The sequence below is a fragment of the Equus przewalskii genome, chromosome 10 (genome assembly GCF_037783145.1).
Source record: "Equus przewalskii isolate Varuska chromosome 10, EquPr2, whole genome shotgun sequence".
Lineage (NCBI taxonomy): Eukaryota > Metazoa > Chordata > Mammalia > Perissodactyla > Equidae > Equus > Equus przewalskii.
The window spans coordinates 47389621-47413169 of NC_091840.1; the positions used below are offsets into that span (position 1 = coordinate 47389621).

At 42.3% G+C, this 23549-nt stretch overlaps 1 protein-coding gene across 3 annotated transcripts in view; it reads right to left on the reverse strand.

The window, feature by feature from the left end:
- Positions 1 to 23549, reverse strand: part of ZZEF1 (zinc finger ZZ-type and EF-hand domain containing 1) — a 112715-nt gene that overhangs the window by 14097 nt on the left and 75069 nt on the right. For all 3 annotated transcript variants that reach the window (XM_070560963.1, XM_070560960.1, XM_070560961.1), the window contains exons 38-48: positions 22097 to 22247; positions 20290 to 20429; positions 13937 to 14214; positions 13394 to 13568; positions 12449 to 12581; positions 8031 to 8230; positions 6049 to 6168; positions 4491 to 4682; positions 3530 to 3630; positions 1899 to 2034; positions 1444 to 1803 (exon numbers count right to left, since the gene is read on the reverse strand). In XM_070560963.1, the coding sequence (XP_070417064.1) occupies positions 1444 to 1803; positions 1899 to 2034; positions 3530 to 3630; positions 4491 to 4682; positions 6049 to 6168; positions 8031 to 8230; positions 12449 to 12581; positions 13394 to 13568; positions 13937 to 14214; positions 20290 to 20429; positions 22097 to 22247 (1986 nt within the window). The remainder of the gene's footprint in view (positions 1 to 1443; positions 1804 to 1898; positions 2035 to 3529; positions 3631 to 4490; positions 4683 to 6048; positions 6169 to 8030; positions 8231 to 12448; positions 12582 to 13393; positions 13569 to 13936; positions 14215 to 20289; positions 20430 to 22096; positions 22248 to 23549) is intronic.

The window sequence follows — 23549 nt, forward strand, 5'->3', positions numbered from 1 at the left end:
GGCATCATCCTGGACACTGACCCCAGCCCCTAAAGCCAACCCTACCAGCCACCTCTCCCTGGAAGGGGCCCTTGCTGTAAACCACAGTCCTTTCAGAAGAATACCACTTCGAGGAGGTCTGAAAGACCAAGAGAACCAATCAGAGACGGTCATGGCCCCTGGAGAGTTCTGAGCCGAGCAGGGGGGTGGAAGTGCAGATCAACAATTACAGCACAATGGGATAAAAGCCCAGAGTGAGTGCAGAATTAGGAGCTCCATGGGGCAAGAAGGGAGGAAGGACATATTCCAGAGAGGGACCAGCAGGGGCAAAAAATGCTCCCTTCTGCCACCTTCAAATGAGAAATATAGCTCTGGCAAATGCGTAGAAATAAGGCTACAGCATCTCCAAGCCTGCGAGGGCTGGGAAATGACCTAGGGTACTTAGAAACTGGTGGTGTTCTTCTACGGGAAAATTAAGTATTAGAGGACAAATTCACTTCCTAACGAACCCTCAGGTGCTGCAGGTTGTATTAAGTGGGTGAGGGTTAGATGGTGTGTGGGGTGATAAGGTTGAGAGGGATGAAAAAGAAGACAGCAAATGTCCTCAAGATTTCTGCACTTGGAAACTGGGAAGATGGTGACAAAACTTTCTGGTTCGGATGGAGAGAGTGCCCAGGGCTTGAGTTCTAGACCAGGACATTTTCTGCCACGTGGGCTCTCCAGTCCTACGCAGCAGGAAATGGAAGAGATGGAAGGTTTGCTCACCAGCACTGCTTTAAAAGACCAAGTTGAAGATTTGATTTGAAAACACAACACAAAATAGCCTCCAACTATCAAACTGAAACTTAAAATTTGAGAATTGGACTTAAGAGAATGCACAGACACTGGTGAGACCCCAAGTTAGCCACCCAGAAGCTAGGAGCCTTAGACAAGCCTCCCAGGCTCGATTTCTTCACCAATAAAACTCTCCCAGGGTCACAACACATCACAAGTGTAAATGCTGGCAGAGTGTCTGACCTGGGGTAGACATTCTAGAAACACTGACTTAAAACAGAAGACACACCTTCCTGGAAGGCCTCCTATATTACGAGAACAGAGTTGTAATTAACCCCGTCCCCTGAATTTTACATTATGTGAGACCGTAGGGGACATGAGAAGGGACAGGCTAGCCAGGAGAGTTAACTTATACGTGTGAAACCAAAAGGAAAATCTTTACAGAGGCAGGTTTCACTGGATCATTATTTCAAACACTCTAAGTACCAAGTGTGTCCTAGGCCATAAGTTTGGCTCCAGGAGGGTCCTAGAGTTCAACATGATCCTACTCAGCCTTTGTTGCATCCACATCTGTCACAGAGGTAAGCTCACTCCAGGAAGGCGCTCACTAGAGGAAGCCTGTTCCAATCCTGGAGCAGGGGGAAGGGACAGAGGAGAACAGTGAGTGCCCAGCTTGGCCTGCTTAATTACCTTCTCCCACTGGTGCTTTTCTTCCAGCTGCATGAACATATCCAAAATGTAGGTCATATGGGCAGGGCCACTTAGCTCCAGGATATCCTCGCTCACTGGCACATGCCCAGGCCACTCAGCAAGCAAGGATGCGAGCACGTGGCGGGCATACAGGACAGCTGTGGCCTCATTCACGCGGAAGAGGTAGTCTCGGACAGCCCTCTTGCTCTTGCAGTTCAGCTCCTTGTGCAGGAGGGCGGCGCTCTTGCTACGCCGCTGCTTGGCATAGCTCTGCTGCAGTTCACTCTCGGTGCTGGAGATGAGCTTCTGGGTAACAGGGTTTGATTCAGCAGTGGCCTGGTCACAGCGTGTGGGCCGGGACTGCAAACCCAAAGACCACCATTACAGAGGCCTGGCTTTCTCACAATGGGGTGGAGGGGGGCAGACATTTTGTTTCCAAGGTGGAGGCAACATACCAGGCATGGTAAGATAATCATGTCTGTATCCACAGCTTTGGCGCTCTGCTCATCCATTCTCAGACTCCTGCTGGGCTGCCACCTCTGAGCCAGGGTCCGTATCCTTTCATCCGTGGTGAGCTCATCTCCATCAAACCTGAAGAGGAGCACAAAGTTGGGTACACATGCAAGAGTTTAACCTGCAATGAAACTTGTCGGAAACATTAATCAGAGTTATTTTCCTGCACTTTGCAATTACATTATTACTTCCCATATTTTGCAAACTAGAAGGTGTTCATTTATTCATGCATGCAGTTGTACACATATGCCCTTGTGGCAGAGAAGGCAAGTTGTCCCTCAGGACCATTCTCCCTTTCTATCTTTTATTTTTATTTACTTATTTTTATTTTATTTATTCTTACTGAGCAAGATTTGCCCTGAGCTAAGATCTGTGCCAATCTTCCTCTATTTTGTACGTGGGTCACTACCACAGCATGGCCGACAAGTGATGTAAGTCCACGCCCAAGAACTGAACCTGGGCCGCCGAAGTAAAATGTGCCAAACTTATCCACTAGGACACAGAGCTGGCCTCCCTTTCTATCTTTTAGAAGTTCCATGAAGTTTTAACAAGAGACACAATCACTCAGCTAGAGACACGGTTCCCAGCTCTCCTTGCAGCTAGATGTAGTGATGCAACAAGGCTCCCGCCGAGGAGAATTGGGTGAGGTAATGTGTGCCACTTCCAGAGCCTACCCTCAAATGACTGGCTTAAGGATATGCTCCTTCCTCCTTTCCTCTAGGCTGGAACAGAGAGGTGAGGTGGGTGAGCCAGCTTTGACTCCACAGATGAGAACAAGACTCTTGGGGCTGCGGGGTCACTTTGTAGAGGAGAGCTGCCCTCTCACCCGGCATGGCTGCCTAGCTCTGCGCTGTTCCATGAGAGAAAAAAAATTCCATCTGCCTCGACTCATGATATTTCTAAATTTCTTAGTTACAACAGCTTAGACTGTCCCCTAACTGATGCAACCCTGCTTCATCTCACAAAGGATTTAAGTCAATATATAAGGAATACATATGGGAAAACAGAAATACGGAGTAAAAAAATAAAGAAAAATTAAGGTGGAATTGGATATAAATTGGAATAGGAAGTCAAAACTAGGATATGGGGGACAGACGAGGAGATTAGTTGAAGATAGGTAAATTTAATGTGGCTCAAGAACTAGCTCAAACTTCCTGGCCACGAGAAAGGGAAGACTGTTAATTTTATAATAATCCTTGAGGAAAAAACATGAAAACAATGTACAGTGGTGAAAAAAACAAAAAAACCAACGCTTTTGACCAGAAAGTCGTGCTCTGCACTGTGTGCTCCCTTGGTGTCTGCCTCACTTTCTGCAGCCACAAGAAGTGGACTCTAAGAGGCAGACTGCAAATGTGAAGTTTCCAAAAGGAACACACAACCCGACTCAAAGACGATCCACGCGGTGTTGCACTGTCAGCCTCCCGATCACTTCATGAAGAACAACCAGTTCCACGTCTGCTTCCTGGTTTTTCAGGAGTTTTTATCCAGATCTCATTGGCAGGAGGCAAACACTGGCCTGCCTTCACTTGTCCTGTCACTCACCACACTTGAGCCACATCTAACTGCCCCTTACCTCTTCTGAACCTCCAGGAAGAAGGAATCGGTCCTTTTCATCTGCAGTTCGTATATGGCCCGGAGAATGTGCAGAGGGGCATTGAGGGCATCGTGGGCCATCTGAAGGTCACAGGGAAGAAGCAAAAGAGGGACAATTTAAAGTGTTTCAACACATTATTGACAATTTGAACTCAAAAGCGATAAAACGATTTTTTCTAAAGTTACCACAGGTTACAATTTAAGAACATCATACGGGTACTTAAAAATTTTAAGCACATAAAATTATAAGCCCTAAAACATGGATTGTAAAATCTGCATTACTGTTATAAATTCAAAGGAAAATATACAACACAGAAACACCGGAAGAAATATCATGCCAAAAAAATGCAATGCTAACAGTCAATAATTGTCCCCCACATTGTATTCACTGCTAGCTTCTCTGCGGCTGCCTTGCACTCAAGTTTGACAACTGGACATAAATGTAAGTATTGTAATTTCTTTTGACTTTTTAAAAACTGTACTGGCTTTCCCGACATCCACCCCATAATCTCTGTTTACTCTTCATATGGTTAGGCCCTTTGAAGTCCAAGCCTTTGCCCATTTTCATATCATTCTGAGGAAGAGTGGATTATTCAGGGAAAGCCAGAGAGCATGTCTGAGAAACTGTGTGGAGGGCCTAACACTTGGGGTTTATTGACGGGCCTGGAAATTACATGCCAACTTTTACACGCATACCTGAATGTGCATTTTATGGGAGAAATGATCTGAAGCTTTTGGGTCCATGACCCCTAAATGTTGAGAACTACTGCTAAAAGGGCTTTTCCATCCTTCTGGATCAATTCTGCACAATACAGACTGAGCCTTCAGGAACTGAATTCTCAGGACATCAGACTGAAGCATTTTCACATGGAGGCTCACACATGGTCTAAGCCGTTCCTTAGAGTCCCTTTCTCAATCCACACCATGATCCAAGAACGTACCAAGAAACATATTCTGGTGGGCTCATCCAGGCTTTCGAGAGGGTCTAGCTTCTTCTGCTCTGGTTCACTGGGGCTGCTGACTGACTGTTCCACCTCCTCTTCTTGGCCCCCTCGCTCATCCAGCTCCAGGTCTCCGTGCTCGGCCAAAGTGCTGATCTCCTTTTTTGAGGAGTACAGCATGATGGACAAAATCTATACAGAAAGAAAATCAGGCCGGGCAGGACTGTGAGTGGTTATGGGTGAGAAGACGACACAGATCTTTACCCCTCAAAGTACAGAAAATATTGACCGAATTTTTCAAAAGACATCAGAATTCACAAAAAGAATGTAAAATTAGAAAAGAAACAGGAAAACATGTTCAATTGTATTTGTAATCATGGAAATGCACTAAAACTATGAGGGACCTTAGTGTTTATTAACTTTGCCAATGATAGTAGAAATTGATATTATCCTTTTAGAATGCATTTTGGTGAAATGCAAAAGCTACAAAAATGTTCATACTCTTTGACCCAGTAACTCATCTTTCAGGAGTAATGTAAAATACATAAAAAGTTGTATCACGATATGGTCAGTGAAGCAATAATAATGGCAAAAAACTGAAGATCACCTTCATGTATCATACACAGCCATTAAAAATGGTGATTGTGAAAACTACATGGCAACAAAAATGGTCACCACATGATCTCAGTTTATTTGATTCAACCATGCTTACTGTGATAAATCTAAATCTATATATGTAATACAGATACAGAGGAAAAAATTAGAGTAAGGAAATACATAAAATGCTGATGGTAGTAGTCGTGCATAGGGGGTGAAATTTGGAGTTTTTCTTTCTTTTCTACTTATCAAATTCTTTGCAATGTGGTTCTATTATTTAAATAATAAAAAAATTTTAATTTAAAATATTTCCTAAGAGCTCAATGCTCTCCAGGTTATCCATTAATATGTTTCAGTATATTTTCCTTAAACCTAACCAAATCCTCTTGGGGCAACTAAGAGCTACTTCTCTGAGCTCAGCCTGCGTGACTGAGAACAGTCGACTCACCCCCCAACTCCCACAGAGCAGCCTTTCCTGGACCTGAATCTGGCGCTTGGCACAGAAGCTCCACAGGGAACCACAGTACTTCCACTAAGAAAAACCCAAGGCCTATGGGGAATAGCAATAAACTGAAAATGATCGAGTAAAATCCCACATAAAATAAACGTAAGTGAGGACAAATTTAGAAACTGATTTTAGCTCACAGGAACTTTAAAGGGAAATAATAATTCAGGGGCACACTTTATTACCATGATATAATGATAAAGAATGTGATCCACAAAATACTTCTCTTCTAATGTTCTGTAAACAAACATCAAATTCATTTTCCCTGGCAGAGGAGGACAGGTGTCATAATCCCTATTTCCAAATGAGAAGACAGATATAAGACACAGATCTGAAAACTGCACACACGGGAGTGTGCAGGGCAGAACGAGTTGTATCTTACTAACTGAGGAGTCTAACTCCCAGGCCAGTAAATCTGCACCGGAAGCAGTAGCAGGAACCACCCTCATCCCTTACTTCCAGGTCCCGGAGCAGCCACGTTTTACTGAAGCCAGTCCCTTTGCTGCACTTTTTCACCAGAAGCTTCAACAAATCAGTCTGAAGGAAGGTAGCATGGGTCTCTTCAAAACTGTGAGCCTGCCAAACAGAAAAAGAATGATTTGCAACTGCCTTAGCGGGAAGAAGGGTCACTCAGGGAGAAGCAAGCCTCTCTCAGAGCCCAGTCTCAGCTGGTGGCTCAAGTGCACCTTCTGGTGAAAATTCCAGAGTCAGCAGGAAGGATAAAACTCTGAACTTTCGCCATAATCCAAGTCTGTTCATTCACTCTTTAATTCATTCACTCAACAAATATTTCCAAAGCCTAGCATATTCTATCTGCTAAGTCCCACGCTAAGAATAAAGGTTTTACGTCCCTCTCCTGCTCTTTACCTTTCAAAAGCTTCCCACTGCTCTTCAGACTAAAATCCAAGTGCCCCATCACAGCTGACAAGGTCCTGCAGGCTCCCGGCCTGCTTCTCATCTCCCTCTTCCACGCTATCCTGAAGCCCTGGAGGTCTCCTTCTGCTCCCGGACAACCATGCCTGCTCCTCGCTCTGGAGCTGGCTACTCTCCCCGCATGCAACGCTCTACCCAGACTCCTCATCTACCACCTCAAATCCGACCTTCTCAGAAAGGCTTTTTCTGACTCAGGGTGGTTTTCCTTGCAGGCTCTCTGTTGTCTCTCTTGTAATTTAGACTGTAAGCTCTATGAGAACAGGGACCTTCTTTTTAGTTCAATACTACCTACTCAGTTCCATGTGGCACCTGGTGCTCAACAGATATGTACCAAACGAAAGATTCAAAGACAGAAATGGCCTCTGCCCTCAGAGAATTTATTTTCTCTTTCTCACTGTAATGCAAACAACTAAAACAAAAGCAGATTGTGATACATGCCATGAAATCAAGAAACAGCCTATGTATGGTCTCAATTCTAAAGCTACAAACTCTCAGGGCAGGCAGAACTGAAATGCCATCTAGTCCAGTCTCCCTGTGGTGCTTAAGTCCCTCCATGGTCTCCTTGCCAGTGTTGCCAAAGTCAAGGAACAAGCAAACTTTTCTTTCTTCTTCTTTTTTTTTTAAAAGATTGGCACCTGGGCTAACAACTGTTGCCAATCTTCTTCTTTTTTTTTTTTAAGGATTGGCACCTGGGCTAACAACTGATGCCAATCTTTTTTTTTTTTTTCTGCTTTATCTCCCCAAACCCCCGCTGTACACAGTTGTATATCTTAGTTGCAGGTCCTCCTAGTTGTGGGATGTGGGACGCCACCTCAATGTGGCCTGACGAGCGGTGCCATGTTCGCACCCAGGATCCGAACCCTGGGCCACCGCAGCAGAGCACGCGAACTTAACCACTCGGCCACGGAGCCGGCCCCGCAAACTTTTCAAATTAATCCTTCTTTCATGGCTAGTTCTGTTGGGAAGATCATCCTAAAAGTGATCCGTTCCTCCCCATCAATGCTCCTCAGGTAGCAGAGGAATCATGTTCCTCGCAAGTTAAGGCTTCTCACCTCCACACCAACAATCACTCAGCTCTTTAACTCGTCTGCCTCCTCCCACCTCAACTGCCAAACCTATTGCTCACATATCCCATGGGATGCTAGCCCCTTTTATTGTTCTCTTCATCTTATCCTATGAAGAAGCAGAAGGAGCTGTGGTTCAGAGGGAAGCGAGAAACTGTTCAGTCCATTTTTCTTCTCATCTTCCAAGGTTACGAGCCCATTAGATAGTAGTACCTGGTTCCAGGAAGCAGTACTGATAAAATACAGAGTACCAACTATTGGGAAAATTCAATGTTTCTTCCTTAAAGTTATCCTTGGCAACGCCCCAACCATTTCTAAAAATAATCAAGATCCCATGGTCAACCATCCATCGAACTCAGATGGCATTTCCTCCAAGTTAATTCTCTGCAGATGTTAAAACACAGCCAGGTTCATTAGGAAATGGAAGAAGGTCACCATTACCTTTAGTGTTTTATATAACCCTTTGAGGGCCAGGGACAGCACCCAAGTTGCTTCCACTGCCTCGGAACAATGGCTGTCCATGCTGGTTTGCAGAAGGTGACTGGCGATAAAGGCAAAGTGCTGTGAGTATTGGCTCAGCTGGGTCTGAGAGCTGCCACATTCCTGTCCTCCTCCTTTCTGGACCAGTTGGTAGTCCTTCACTGAAGGGTGATGTCAGGCAGGAAGAGAAAGGCACAAAAAGTATAGTTAATGCTTCTTGCAGCTAAGTTTCTTCCCCAGAAATGTGCCTTACTGAAGCAAGAACTGCAGACGCCAAAAGACAAATCTCCCTGGTTTCAATCTTAGCCATTAGATGTAAGGCCAGTTTCTCTGTGAGCACAAAAATGATACTGGGCCACCTATCTACCAAGCAACTGAGGGAGGCAATTCCCATTCCTACTAATGTGCACAAGCAGGCTGTCTCTAAAGGTGTTAAAGGAAGTTCTTAGATACAGTGCACAAGAGACTTCCACTTCCAAACAACACTGAGTAAGAGGGATTGGCTTTACTCTCCTACCATAAACAACCACAACACCAAAAAAATACATGAAACCATGATTTGGAGGCATTGAGCAATAGGTAGAACAGGACTAAGATTCCTGAGAGAAAGGACGTAAACCAGGTGAGCCCTCCAATAGCCTTGGCTATCTGGAGATAATTTCCAGGCTGCAGAGCAGGGACTGGAAATCCAAGCAGAGTCCAGCAGTCTCGATGAATTGAGGAGAGAGAGCTCAGAGTTCAAGGGAAGCAAAGGCAGCTAGAGTTTATGGCGCAGACTATCACATACAAGGGAGACGCACAAAGAGAGAGAGGGTATGGGAGACCTCTCTAGATAGTCACAGAGGGTTCCTCATGAGTCTTTGGCTGAGTATTGATCTGCACAAATATGAAAGGAAACTATCTAGACATTAAACTATCTAGTTCTAGGAAATAAATACCAAAAAGCAGGGGACAGAACAGTTCTTGGAGCTCACACAGAGCTGGAACTATTTTGTCTTCCAACCAGTGAGAGTAGAAGTGTCTGGTGGGGGGCAAAATGACTATTTGAAGATGTAACAGTTGAAATTTTTTCCAAATTTGATGAAAACTATAAATCCACATATACAAGGAACTCAATAAACCTCCACGCGGAAGGAACATAAAGAAAACTATGCCAAGGCACATCATAATCAAAATGCTAAAAACCAGTGATTAAGAGAAAAATCTTAAAAGCAGCCAGAAAAAAAAGACACATTATGAAGAGTAACAAAGAATGACAGTAGAGTTTATGGCAGAAACTATGCAAGCCAGAAGAAAACGAATCAATATCTTTAAAGTATTCAAAGAAAAACTCCTCAGCCTAGAATTTTTCTACCCAGCAAAATTATCTCTCAAAAAATGAAATAAAAATAAATATTTCTTCAGTGTGATAGGACAAGCCAAAACAAAGATTTTGTAGCAGCAGAACTACACTACAAGAAATGTTAAGTGAAGTTTTTTTCAGGTCAAATAAAAATGATACCAGATGGAAATCTGAACCTGCACAAGGAATGAAGAGCACCAGAAATGGTAAATATAAAATAGTTTCCTATACTGTGAGGTTTATATGATGTAAAAGTAAAACGTGTGACAACAGCACAAAGGATCAGGGATAGAAATAGAAAATCTACAATGTTTCGTCCCTATATGTGAAGTAGTATAGTATTATTTGAAGACAGACTATGATGAGTAAAGGTGTATATTATAAACCATAAAGCAACCCATAAAAAATTATTTGAAAGTAGACTACTGTAAACCATAGAGCAACCACTAAAAAAATAGATACAGTTAAAAAGCCAATAGTGGAGTTAAAATAGAATCATTAAAAAAATAAAAAATAAAAACTCAATCCAAAAGAAGTCAGGAGAAGAGGGAAAAAGGAACAAACAATAGATGAGACAAACAGGAAACAAGCAAGAAGATAGTAGATTTAAATTCAACCATCTTGCTAAGTGCATTAAATGTAAATGGTTTAAACAACTCAATGAAAAGACAGGGATTTTCAGACTGGATTGAAAAAGAAGACTCCACTATGTGTTACCTACAAGAAATCCACTTTAAATGTAAAGGCACAGGCAGGTTAACGTGAAAAGGACGGAAAAAGATGTATGATGCAAATGTTAGTAATAAAAAAAAAGCTAGAGAGAATACATAAATATTAAAGTAGATTTCAGAACAAGGAACATTATCATGGATAAAATAGGACATTTCATAAGGAAATGAGAAATAAACACATGCACAGTTACAGTTGGAGACCTCAATACTCCTCTCTCAGTAATTGTTAGAAGTAGAGAGAAAATCAGTAAGAGCACAGAAGACTTGAACAACACTATCAACTGACTTGACCTAAACGACATCTATAGGAAACTCCACTAAACAACATAGTATATGCATTCTCTTCAAGCATACACAGAACCTTCATCAAAACAGACCACATTTGGATCATAAAAATAAGTCTCAATAACCTTAATATGATTGAAATAATTCAAAGTATGTTCTCTGACCACAAGAAAATTAAACATGAAATCAATAACAGAAAGATATCTGGAATATCCTCCAAATATTTGGCTACTAAAAAACAAACTTTTGGGGCTGGCCCCGTGGCCGAGCGGTTAAGTTCACACGCTCCGCTGCAGGCGGCCCAGTGCTTCGTTGGTTTGAATCCTGGGTGCGGACATGGCACTGTTCATCAAGCCACGCTCAGGGAGCGTCCCACATGCCACAACTAGAAGGACCCACAACGAAGAATATACAACTATGTACTGGGGAGCTTTGGGGAGAAAAAGGAAAAAAATAAATCTTTAAAAAAAAAAAAACCAAACTTTTAAGAATACACAGAGCAAAGAAGAAATCACAAGATAAAGTAGAAAATATTCTGATGAATGAAAATGATAATACAACATATCAAAAATTATGGATGCAGCTAAAGCCATACCTAGGGGGAAATTCATAGCATTAACATACCACCATTAGCAAAGAAGAAAGTTCTCAAATCAGTAATTTAGACTTCCACCTTAAGGAATCAGAAAAAGAAAAGAGTAAATTAAATAAAAAGCAAGAAGAAATAAGGAAATTAATAATGATAAAGGTAGAAGTCAATGAAACAGAAAACAGAGAAATACAAAGAAAAATCAATGAAAACAAAAGCTGGTCCTTTGAAGAGACAAATAAATTGATAAATCTCTGGCTAGACAGTCTAGGAAACAAAAAAGAGAAGGCACAAATTACCAAAATCAAGAATGAGAGAAGGCAGCTGATACCCAATGCCAAATTGAGAGGAATTAAAGACAAATTTTAGAAGAACTAAATTTATTCCCTAAATAAATGAAGAGATATGCCATACTCATGGGTCAAAAGACTCAATATTGTAAAGCTGTCAGTTCTCCCCAAATGGATCTACAGCTTCAATGCAATCCCAATCAAAATCTCAGCAGGTTCCTTAATAGATACTGACAAGCTGATTCAAAATTTTATACCTTTCTGCAAAGGAAACAGAATAGCCAAAACAATTCTGAAAAACAATAACAAAGCTTAAGGACCTGATTTTAAGATTTAGTATAAATCTATAACAGTTAAGACAGTGTAGTATTTGAGTAAGGACAGATATATAGATTAATGGAACATAACAGAATCCATAAATGGAAACACACATATGTGGGTCAATTTTCAACAAAGGTGCCAAGATAATTCAATGGAGAAAGAATAGTCTGTTCAATAAGTGGTCCTACAACAAGTGGATATTCATATACACATGTAAAAAAAGAACCTTGATCTTTACCAAGCACCACACACAAAAACAGCACAGACAGTGTCTAATGCTGAAGCTGAATGAGAAAGCAGATTGGTTCAGAAGCAGAACGGCGCAAATAACGGTTAGATACTCCTGATTGTTTGGGGTTTGGCAAATTAAGCCAAAAGGGCATTTACAATGTACTTTCACTGTTTTATTAATGAAACAAAATGGAAGGTGACATGAATGCCAACACAATTATTTGAAGTTATTTTACATTCATGTAGCCACCTGACTCCATATGTTTAAATTATCCATTAGAAAACAAATGAAACCAGCAAATGCAGAAATTAAATGTTCAGAACCTAAACATCTGGCCAACCAAAAAATCATATACACAACCATATACAGAACCACACACACAAAATAAAAGCATGGCAAGAGTCTTCAGAATTATCCCAATTCAACCACATCAATTCAGAGATGAGGAAAAAGAAGCTCAGGGAGCTATAAGTTGCTTTTAAAAAAATTATACACAGAGGCAAGAACCAAGGTATCTTCATTGATTTTAGGGTATGCAGAGATTAGGGACCTTTCTTCCATTCTTAGAAAAAACAATTATGCTTGAGACCTGTTTTCCTTTTCCGGGTTTTGACATCGACGACCACAGCCCTGTTCTTCTCAGTGAAGTGCTTCAGGATGATCACATTATGTGGTTCATTGGCATTATCCATATAAACACAGCGGGTCCCCACACAGAGGACCTAGAGCATGACACAGACAGACAGAAAAGGTAAGTCAATAGCACAACGAGACAGGAAAGAGCACCTAATTAGACACAAGCCCCGTCCCTTCTGCTTGTGCCCCAGACTGCAACAAGCACTCAAGGATAGGGTTCTTCTCATCTCTAAGTCCAGGGCCTGGCACGGGCCTGGCACAGACTGGTTTAGGTGCTTGCTAAAGGATGAAGCCATGTTTTCACAGTCCTCCTTGTCCCAATCAGTTGAAAGGCATGGAGATTAGAAACGAGATCAAGATGAATGTCAAAGTGAAAAAGAATTGTACTGTGAAGGTCTTCGTAATTTATTGCAGTTACATATTATTCAAAGCCAACTACCAGCTAATAAAGTAAATTACATGGCTAAACTGTTGAAAATGCAAGTTGAGGGGCCAGCCTGGTGGCATAGTGGTTAAGTTCGTGTGCTCCACTTTGGTGGCCAGGGGTTCACAGGTTCAGATCCCAGGCGCGGACCTACGTACCACTCATCAAGCCATGCTGTGGTGGCATCCCACATACAAGACAGAGGAAGATTGACATAGATGTTAGCTCAGTGACAATCTTCCTCAAGCAAAAGAGAAAGATTGGCAACAGACGTTAGCTCAGGGCCAATCTTCCTCACCAAATTAAAAAAAAAAGCAAGTTGAAGAAACCATCTCATAATCTTGAAAATATATCAATACTGTAAAAGCCAATTATCTAAGTGAAGAAAATAAACTTCCAAAGATATATGCTATAGAGGCTTTCATGTGTGTGAGGAAGATCAGAGGGGGAGGTCAGGCCTTCAGATTGATGTACCTGGGGGAAGCCGACCAGCACCAGCAGGGTGAAGATGTTGGTATGCTTCAGCTGGAAAGGCAGCTGCTTGATGCAGTGGTCTGTGAAGGTGGCAATGACATCACGCCACAGTGGGGCACCGTTGAGTGACCGCAGGATCTCCGCCATGGAGCATGCCCAGTCCAAGCCCACCCGGCTGGAAGGCAAGAGCTCCATTAGGTGGCTGTGCACAGGCTCCAAACTCAACTCATCAGAGCTCGCTACACTCCAAGGCAGACCCAGAGGCATGCCAAAGAGCCGTGCGTTAATTAGCTTAAAAACACTGGAATGAGGCTTTTCATATAACGGTAAGTGGAAAAAAAATCAAGATGTTACTTATATACTCAGTCTACAACTATGTCTTTAAAAATATATACATTTTTAAAATGTTGGTTGACAGCATTTCTAATATAACTAATTCTATTCTCACAAAAAATTCCCTGACAGCAGCACTGAAATCAGTCAATAGTCAGACCTCTGACTTGCAGAAATGAACACCAAGGTGGGGTAGAGTGGGGTGGCTACCTGTCCAGACACACAGCTCCCAGGCTAAAAAGCAGGTGGGTGGTCTTCCAGCCATCTGGCATGATGGAACTGTCCCCTGCCGCAAACAGGTTATGTTTGGCTGAGAGGACCTTGATCACCGCGGCATCCACCTCTGCTGGTGAAAGGCGGATGATTAACTGGCCGAGAAGACCCAGGGTGAGGTGGTAGGTTTCATTCAGGTGGCCTGCGTTTGAGATGACAACCTGAAACATGAGTGGGAGGACGTGCTCCAGGTCTATCAGGGGGACTGTGGGACCCTGCAAGGGAAGGAGAGAAATCTGCTCAATACAAAGTCCATGTGACCACACCAGCTAAAGACTCCACCCCTTCACGTCTAGTTTACAACTAGCCTAGTGCCAGAAGAATTGTGCAGCAGCTTTCATGAAGGGCTTGTGTACAATCAATTGTAAAATAAATATTCTCAGCTATGACCTTACAAGCCTACTTCTAATTTTCCTTCACCATGAGAAATAAACTCAGTTTTTTGTCCTGACATGTCATGGTAAAAGAATTCAACTAATCTGGAAATATACAAGAGTTAAGGCTCCCCGTAATCTACTTCCCCTCAAGACCAGGAGATAACAATTGTGAACAGTTTGATGAACAGTCTTTCAACTTTTTTCTATGCATATTGACATATATGTAAAATAAATTTAAAATTAAACATTTTTGTTTCTTTAAATGCTGTCCTGCAACTTACTTTTTTCTATTAATATGCCATTTCTCAAACCAATAAAAACAGAGCTCCTCAATCATCCAAATGGTTGCACACTATTGCATTTTATAGTTAAGACATAACTGACTTCATGGCTCCCCTATTGCTGGACACTTCCTTTGTTTCTAATTCTTCATTATTATAAACACCTTTTAGATAAACAGCCTGGTACATTCATCTCTATACATTTATACCACTTGTTATTTTCCATAAGCAAGAAATGCCCAAATCTGGAGAGAATATTTAAAAACTTTGTAGTTATCTCAGTGTGATTCCAGAGGTCACTAAATCTATAATACAAAAACAAAGCAATTAAAGAAAAAAAGTTTTTGAAAATAGGGGCTGGCCCCGTGGCCGAGTGGTTAAGTTCGCGCGCTCCGCTGCAGGCGGCCCAGTGTTTCGTTGGTTCGAATCCTGGGTGTGGACATGGCACTGCTCATCAAACCACGCTGAGGCAGCGTCCCACATACCACAACTAGAAGAACCCACAACGAGAAATATACAACTACGTACTGGGGGGCTTTGGGGAGAAAAAGGAAAAAATAAAATCTTTAAAAAAAAAAAAAGTTTTTGAAAATAAAAAATGATTCTCAAGAATGCATCCTCCTGGAGGCGCAGCCTAATGTGGGGTGTCAGAGTCCAAGAAAAATGAGGAGGCTGTCCATGCAGGGGGCTGGTCCTGTGTGGGGTGTGGGAACCCGAGCAGGATGAGAAGTGTTTCCATGGACGGGTGGCCTGGCAGGGGTGTCAGCATGAGTGGGGCAAGGAAGGCATCCATGCAGGGGAATGGTCAGCCATGGGACTCAAGCTTGAGCTCTCAGAGGGGTGAGGAGGGCATCTATAAGGAAGGGCAGCCTGATGTGGGGTGTTGGAGCCGAGGCGGTGAGGTGAGGGCGTCCAGGTAGGGAGTTCAGCCTGGCACAGGGAATCACACAGAGTTCTAGCAGCACAAGGAGATTGCTGCCACAGAGTAGCAGCCTGCAGTGGGTGAGGGTGACTCAAGGCAAGGGGGCAACCTGATACAGGAAGAAACACACAAGTGTAGTGAGGAGGCATCCAAGTTGGGGGAGGCCCAGCAAACAGTGTCAAGAGTCCAAGCAGGGAGAGGAGGTCACCCACAGAAGAAAAAGAAAGGTGGCAGAAATGCAAGATTGATCAAATAAGTATATTAAGGATAATGGGATCCAGGTTTCTCACTGTTAAAGACAGGAGTTATAAATATAAAAAAGGAGAAAACTAGAATAAGCCTGTGGTTCTAGATGGGAATTGGAGGGATTGGTATGAACTCATGATTCACTCACTTTTTCACTCTTTCTAAATCAGGGTTTCTCAACCTCAGCACTACTGACATTTGGTTCTGATAATTCTTGTGTGAGTGTTGTGGTGGGGGGAGTCACATGGGGGCGGTACCTGAGCATTAAAGATGTTTAATGGCATCCTTGGCTTATACACACTAGATGCCAGTAGTATACCCCCAACTGCGACAACTAAAAATGTCTCCAGACATTGCCAAATGTCCCCCTGAGGGGAGGGGAGAGAGCCTCCAGTTTGAGAACCACTGTTCTAAATATTCAAATAAATAGGAAGATGAAGCGTGCACACACAGACAGACACACATACACACACACACCCTAGCTCTGTCCACTGAGAGAGCCTGGTTGGGGGGATACCCTGTTAGTAATGAGCCTATCTAGTGCCCAAACCTCAGTTTCTACTAAAAGGAACAAGTTCAGCTTAGAGAAATGACTGATTCCAGGCCTAGGGAAGGGAGAATGTGAGGAGAGCATGAAATATTTTGTGTCAGAAAAGAGAAAATGTTCAAAAAAACTATGGGAGTATGTCAAAAGGACATAGAAGACAGCCTGAATGGGCTCCCATTGGCCAAATCCAGGTCAACTTAAGCATCAAAATAAGAAGAATAATGGGCTATAAATGATGAATTAAACAGGAAGTCGTGTACCCATAATGATATAACTAAATGAATAAATTGCCAGTTTGATGAAAATTTGCATAGCTTCAAAGACTCTCCCCACTAAATAATTACTAATAACAAAGGGGAAAGATCAACTTTACAGTGGAGAAGGCTAGCTGACACCACTTAATCAAGTGATCAAAGTGAACATGATCAGTAATGAAACAAATCAAAATTGGGTTCCACCTGATAGGCTGCAATGTGAATCTGTGACACTCCTGCAAAAGATACAAAACCTGAATCTACTCCTGAGGATACACCCACCAAACCCAAAGAGGACATTCCACAAAACAGCTGGCCTGTAACCTTCAAAAGTGTCAAGGTCATGAAAGTTAAGAAAGTGCTGATAAACTGCTTAAGACTGGAGGAGAGTAAAGAGACATGATAACAAAACGCTTCATATTAATTCCAATCCTCTTGCTATAAAACATTTTTGGAGCACTCTGGGAATGTAAATTGGTATAATTTTTGTGGAAAAATTGTTTGGCAGGCCAAGCTTGGCTTCATTCATGTGTTTACTTGAAAACAGGTACAAGCATGATCGTGGTACTACTACGACGTGGAATAGCTCCAAACTGGAAATTTCCCAAAGGCCCAATAATCGTAAAATGAATTTTAAAATTAGGCTATATTCACACAATAGAATTCTAGATAACAATGAGAATGAATAAGCAAAACTATTCACAGCAACATGATGCATCTCACAAACACAATGTTGAGTGAAAGCAGCTAGACACAAAAGGAGTACACAGTGACTTACTCCATCTATGAAAAGTTTAAAAACAGGCAAAACTAATCTATGGTGATAGAGGTCTTTTTATTATTGGGTTGTCAGAGTTGTTTATATATTCCAGATACAAGTCAATCTAGGTACTTCTTACACTAAAATAAATCTAATAACTTGCCTTCCAAAGAGTGTTAAAAAAGAAAAGATTGTCAGGGGTCAAACCTCAATAGAGAGAGCAAGAACAGAAGAGACACTGCTAAAAATCAAAGAGGTGATTCAAAAAACTACTTAAGGAATTCTCTCCGAACAAAAGACAAAGATGAAAAGTATGACCAAACTGAAGAGAAGACGGAGGGTATATCTAGGAGAGTCACTATGCACTCCAGAAAATGAAAATGGGGTGGGAAGAAGCAAACAAACAAGAGAAGAGCAATGCCTCAGCTGAAGTAAAAATTGAGTTTTTATCAAAAAAGCAAACAGGATGCAGGGAAGGAACACAGAAAGGGAATTCTATTTTGACATGGTCTGATGAATGTCTGAATTCTAAGGATAAAGGGAAAACTTTTAGATAAAAAAAATCATTCTTAACATTGGACTTTTTCTTTTCTCTCTTTGATTTATTTTTGTGAGAAAGATTGGCCCTGAGCTAACATCTGTTACCAATCTTCCTCCTTTTGCTTGAGGAAGATTGTTGCTGAGCTGACACCTGTGCCAATTTTCCTCTATTTTATGTGGGACGCCATCACAGCATGGCTTGAGGAGCAGCGCTAGGTCCATGCCCAGGATCTGAACCTGTGAACCCCGAGCTGCTGAAGCAGAGCACGTGAACTTAACCACTACACCACGGGGCCGGCCCAATACTGGACTTTTTATCAGTAACTCTAGGTTGCAGAAGCTCATTAAGCAACATTTACAGAGTTCTGAAGGAAAAAGACTGTGTTACTATAATTGTGCTCCCAAAATATCTCCATGGGTGAAAGGAAAAGACAGACATGCAGCCTTTCTTAATATCTGAAGAAGTATTCTAGCACAACAAAAAATGAATTAGAATAAGCAATTCAAGAGGAAAACAGTAATCAACAGACAATAATGTGCAATCAAAACAGTAGCCATCAACAATTAATTACAACGTGGTTCTGACATTCTAAAGAAAGTAATTTTAAGAGAGGTAAAATCTAAACACAATAAAAAAATGCTAAACCAACCAGCCAACCAAACCATCTGGAGCTGAAATTACAGATAATTTGAACACTTGGGATACGCTGAGGGAAAAAGAAGTGTGAGAAAGGTCTCATCTTGTTTGGAAGAAAAAGCAAAGGTTAAATTGTTAGTTGACAGAGAAATACAGATTGAAATAAGTGGACAAAATTTAACTACAACCACAACTATGATCAGACTTAGTAAACCATTAAAAAAAAAAGGAAAAGAACTTGGGAAGGGGGCAGGAAAAAATGTGTACTGGAGCTGGGCTGGGGTGGGGCATGGGGAGAACCACGGTTGACTGGCACAAAGCAATTAATTAGCTCATCTCATAAGAAGTAAGCTAACTGACTACAACACAAATGCTTACAACACAGTGACACCAAGTTAGGAAAAGGTCACTCTTACAGAGAAACTGGTAAAATCAACACAAAAAAGATGAGAGTAGCCAACTGCAGAAGGGCCCCAACTTAAGAGATGGTTTCTCAATGTGCTGCCCAGTAAGATGTGGAAAAGATTAGTGTTGGGGAGGGAAGGCAAAGGCCAAATGGTGACTGCTCTGTGCAAGCCCGCGGGTGCTGATTTCAGAGGCACAATAACAGCTACCCAGACAGACCTGTTGCTGCGTGAGGCCAATTCATCCAGCTTCATGGAAACGCATCTTCGCAATATCCTATTCTCCTAGTTCCAGTTCCACACGCATCAGACAACCTCCTGAACTACAATGTGGTCTTCAGGATGGATTTACACACCAAAAGGGAATACATATTCATTTTCCTGCCAGACACAAACCTCTGCGAGTTGTGACCGATTTATAAATCAGTCCAGAGTCCTATGCAAGAGGTGATTCCCCTGAGACTATGCATCTGTGGTCAAACTGCTAAAAAAAGTCCTTGGATCCAGAGACCTGAGGACCAAATGCTGGGTTCTGGGGACACTTCTCCTTCCCCACAGCCCTGCCAAGTTGGGAAGTCCTGTTTCAGCAGCTGTCTTTGATTACTTTCTGATTGCTCTCTGTTTACTGAAAAAAACAGGAGACTATCAGAAAGATGTCGGCTACTTCTAAATTAATATATAAATTCAACACCAGCCCAGTGAAAATACTGACAACATCTCTTTAACTTGATAAAAACGATTCTCAAGTTTATGTGGAAAAATAAGCATGCAAGAACAGTGCAGGAAATTATAAAAAAGAATAAAGAAGACATAGCCAAACTGTCTAGGGTCTTTAAAAATGTCAATGTTATGAAAGTTAAAAAGAAAAAAAAAGGCAAGGAAAGTAGATTAAAGGAGACTAAAACAGTATGACATCTAAATGCAATGCAACTCTTAAGTGGATCCTGATTTTAAAAACAGAAGCTGAAAAGGACATTTGGGGGATAAATTAGGGAAATTTGTATGTAGGCTATATAGAAGATAAAAGCATTCCATCAAAGTTAAAAATTTTAAGTGTGATGATGACACTGTAGTTATATAGAAGAACACGTTTTAGGAGACAAATGCTGAAATATTGAGGGTGAAGTGTAAATGAGATGGTTTCAATTTATTTTCAAAAGTTCTGCAAAAAAATAGATATACATATGTAAAGAGACAGATAAACCAAAATATTAACTGGTGAATCGAGGTAAAGATAATTGTTCATTGTTCTTTTCTTTCAAGTTTTCTGTAAGCTTAAATATTTTCATTATGAAAAGATAGAAATGCCATTTGTCTCTTACCGACTTTAAGGGAGGTAACATGGCTGCAAGCAATCCCAAAATCCTCTTCTGTGAACATTCAGCAAACACCTGCTCAGGGCTTGGAGTAACCGCCTTTTCCTCAACGGGCTTCTCAGATGATGCCTCTGAATTTTCAGCATCTGAGTTGTAAAACACCAAACTTTCAGATTTTGCCAGGGTCTATATATGTCCGAAGAGGTAAGTAAACCATGCACTGTCCCTGCGCCACTACTAGAATAAAGCTGGGACTTTAAAAATCTACTGCTGGACTCGTCTTGCTCAAGGAGGCCTATGCTCATCACTCCATTTATTTTTATTTTTTAATTTTTTTTAAGATTGGCCCTGAGCTAACATCTGTTCCCAATCTTTTTTTTTTCTCTTCTTCTCCCCAAAGACCTCCAGTATATAGCTGTTTATTCCAGTTGTAGGTCCTTCTGGTTGTGCTATGTGGGACGTGGCCTCAGTGTGGCCTGATGAGCGGTGCCATGTCCGTGCCTGGGATCTGAACCAGTGAAACTCTGGGCCACTGAAGCGGAGCACATGAACCTAACCACTCGGCCACAGGGCCGGCCCCTGATCATTCCATTTAAATGTGGAGCCTTCCCTCCCATCGCTCCCAACCCCTCTGCACTTCCCATTCCCAACCCTGCCCTTCTGTGCTCAGAGCATTTAACCACCTTTTAACAGACTGTATCACTGATATTTATTGTGTTTGTCTGTCTTTCCTTCTAGATTTTTGCTTTTTTTCAGTGAGCTATCTCAAGCACCTAGAAATGCTCCTGGAGCATAGCAGGTACCCAGTAAAAAATTTGATGAATTAATAAACTGCATGTGAACCAGGATGCTAATCCTCAAGGGAATGAACCTAGAGTGGATTTTGATGACCTGGACTGACGTGGAGCAACACTGTTTTCTGGAATGCAGAATTATACGCACTGCAGAGATGACCATCAACCCCTTCCAAGAGCTGGCCCCACCGAGAGGGCAGGATGCCAGGTGTTCACTCTTGTCTCCATCACAGAGTGGGCACATGGGAAAGCTCCTGCCTTCCTGGGCTGCCATAAAGAGGGGGCTCAGGTTTGCTGCCAGTCTCTAGCCCACAGTACTGCGATCTCTGCTCATCAGTCTTCCTAAAACACAGCTCTGACCTTGCCACTGCTATCCCCAGGCAGCAAAGTGCCACAGCGCCCTCCAGTTTCACATTCCAGTGCTCCACTCCATCCCTACACACCTGCCCAAGGGACTAACCCCTGTATTCTGGGGTTTCCCACTCTGAGGCCTTTGCTCATGTGGTTCTTTCTGCCCTGAATGCCCTTCCTCACAGCAGACCCTAGCACATTCAAGGTCCCTGTAGCCCTTCCCTTATCAGGCTTTATGTGGATGCCAATCACTGTCAACACTCACCTACACTTCTCTCTGGACAGAATCATATTCCACCTCAAATTACGGTTATCTGCTCCTTTGTCTTAAATCCTCCCAGACTGTAAGCTCCATGAGTTTACAGGGCAGGAGCTATCTGTCTATCTGTCTCACGTGGTCCCTATTTCAACCCCAGGGTAATCCCTAGCACAGTACTTGGCACATAGAAGGCACCCAGTAAATTAGGGAATAAAAAAGGTAGGAAAGGAGGCAAAGTGGAGGAAAGATGACTCTCAAAGTGTTATCAGCATCATCTGATACAGAACTGAAAAATCATGCACCCTTGGTTGCTAGCCAATTTTAAATTGTGTGCAATAAACAGATCAGCGCTGGGTATGTGTGCATTTTAAGATGAAAGAGGTCAAGGTCATGGTCAAATAGTCTTTACCTGGAAGTCCTGTAGGTGTGCTAGCATCTGCAGGTGAGTCTGAAATTTGAGTCTGGCATGAAGGATCCTTCATTAACAATACACCTTCATCTGCCTTACTTCTCTGCTTGAAATCTAAAGGAACAACTGCCTTATGAACATCTCTCTTTCCCTAAAAACAAAATAGTGAGCGCAAAAGAATTCAGCTTTCTTATAACAAAAGTTTACTCATTAATATTATAATACAATTTTTTAAATCATTGGCAAATTAGTCTTCACAGACTAAAATACTTTTGAATTCCACTAGAAAATGTCCCTCATTTCTGATAAATCTATATTCTAATTAAGACAGTAATCACTGCATCACATCCCCCCAAAAATCTTCCAAATGTCAGAGCCTGCATCACATAAGCAATGGCTCTATTACAAATCTCTAACACATTCTATTTAGCTTTTAGAAGCCAAGTATGGAAAGTTCTTCTCTTGGGAAAAAGGGAAAAAACAAACTTGGGGTTTCTTTCTGGTATACTAAATTGACTTACACTTTTAAGAATTCCATTTTGGCAAGGAGACTTGTTAAGGGGGCCCTCACTGGAGCTGAGAGGGTTTTCTGGGCTCAGGAGGCTGGCGGAGAGCTGCCCAGGCTGGTGGGGTGACAGTCCTCAGCCTGAATTTCCTCAGGAGTGACTCAGAGTCACCCAAAAATCACCTGCACTCCTTAGGCCCTCAGGGTGCTTTTCCCTGTCATCACACAGGCTTATACGTGCAATCTAGGCCACTCAGGATGTCCTCTGTGCATGGTGTCGGCAGCCTAACTCCAAGAAGTCTGGGAAGCCCAGGATGCTTTGGAGCCAAAGATGGAGCGCTGCTCAACACCACCCACTCCCGAGAAGATCCTGACATCTTCCAGTGCAGCAAACTTATCCTCCCCTCTCTGGAAACTGTGACCCTGACATCGCTCCCACCCTCAATCCCCTCAAAAGAAACAAGGGTTTATAAGACTGTACTAGGAAGGGACCAAGACTGAGAGAGTTACTTGCCTTGTTAAAAATGTACCCTCTGAAAAGACTTTCAACACCATACTCTCTGTACCATGTGGCACTTTGTGAGGACAATATAATTCCAACGTTCTGGCTAATAACTTTAGCTTGATCTTCTTTCCTGGTTTAACAGGGCTCCAAAGAGCTACTGCTGTTGCACCACGTGACACCCAGGGGCCTCAGTGCTGGCCTGAGGCTGTTGTACACAGAATCCCCTAGATGATGCCCCTGGCTAAGGTTGGTTTCTCAGTTGTATAAAATGAAAAGTGTCTCTACTCACTGGAGGGAGAGAGGGCAGTTACCCTTAATAGGGCCTGGGATTGCTAGAAGCACGTGAGTTCAAAAACAAGCAATTTGTATTCAGGGCCCAAATGGGATGTGGTCCTTAGGGCCATCATAGTGGGGACAGTGCTGGAAACTGCAGCTTTGCTAGA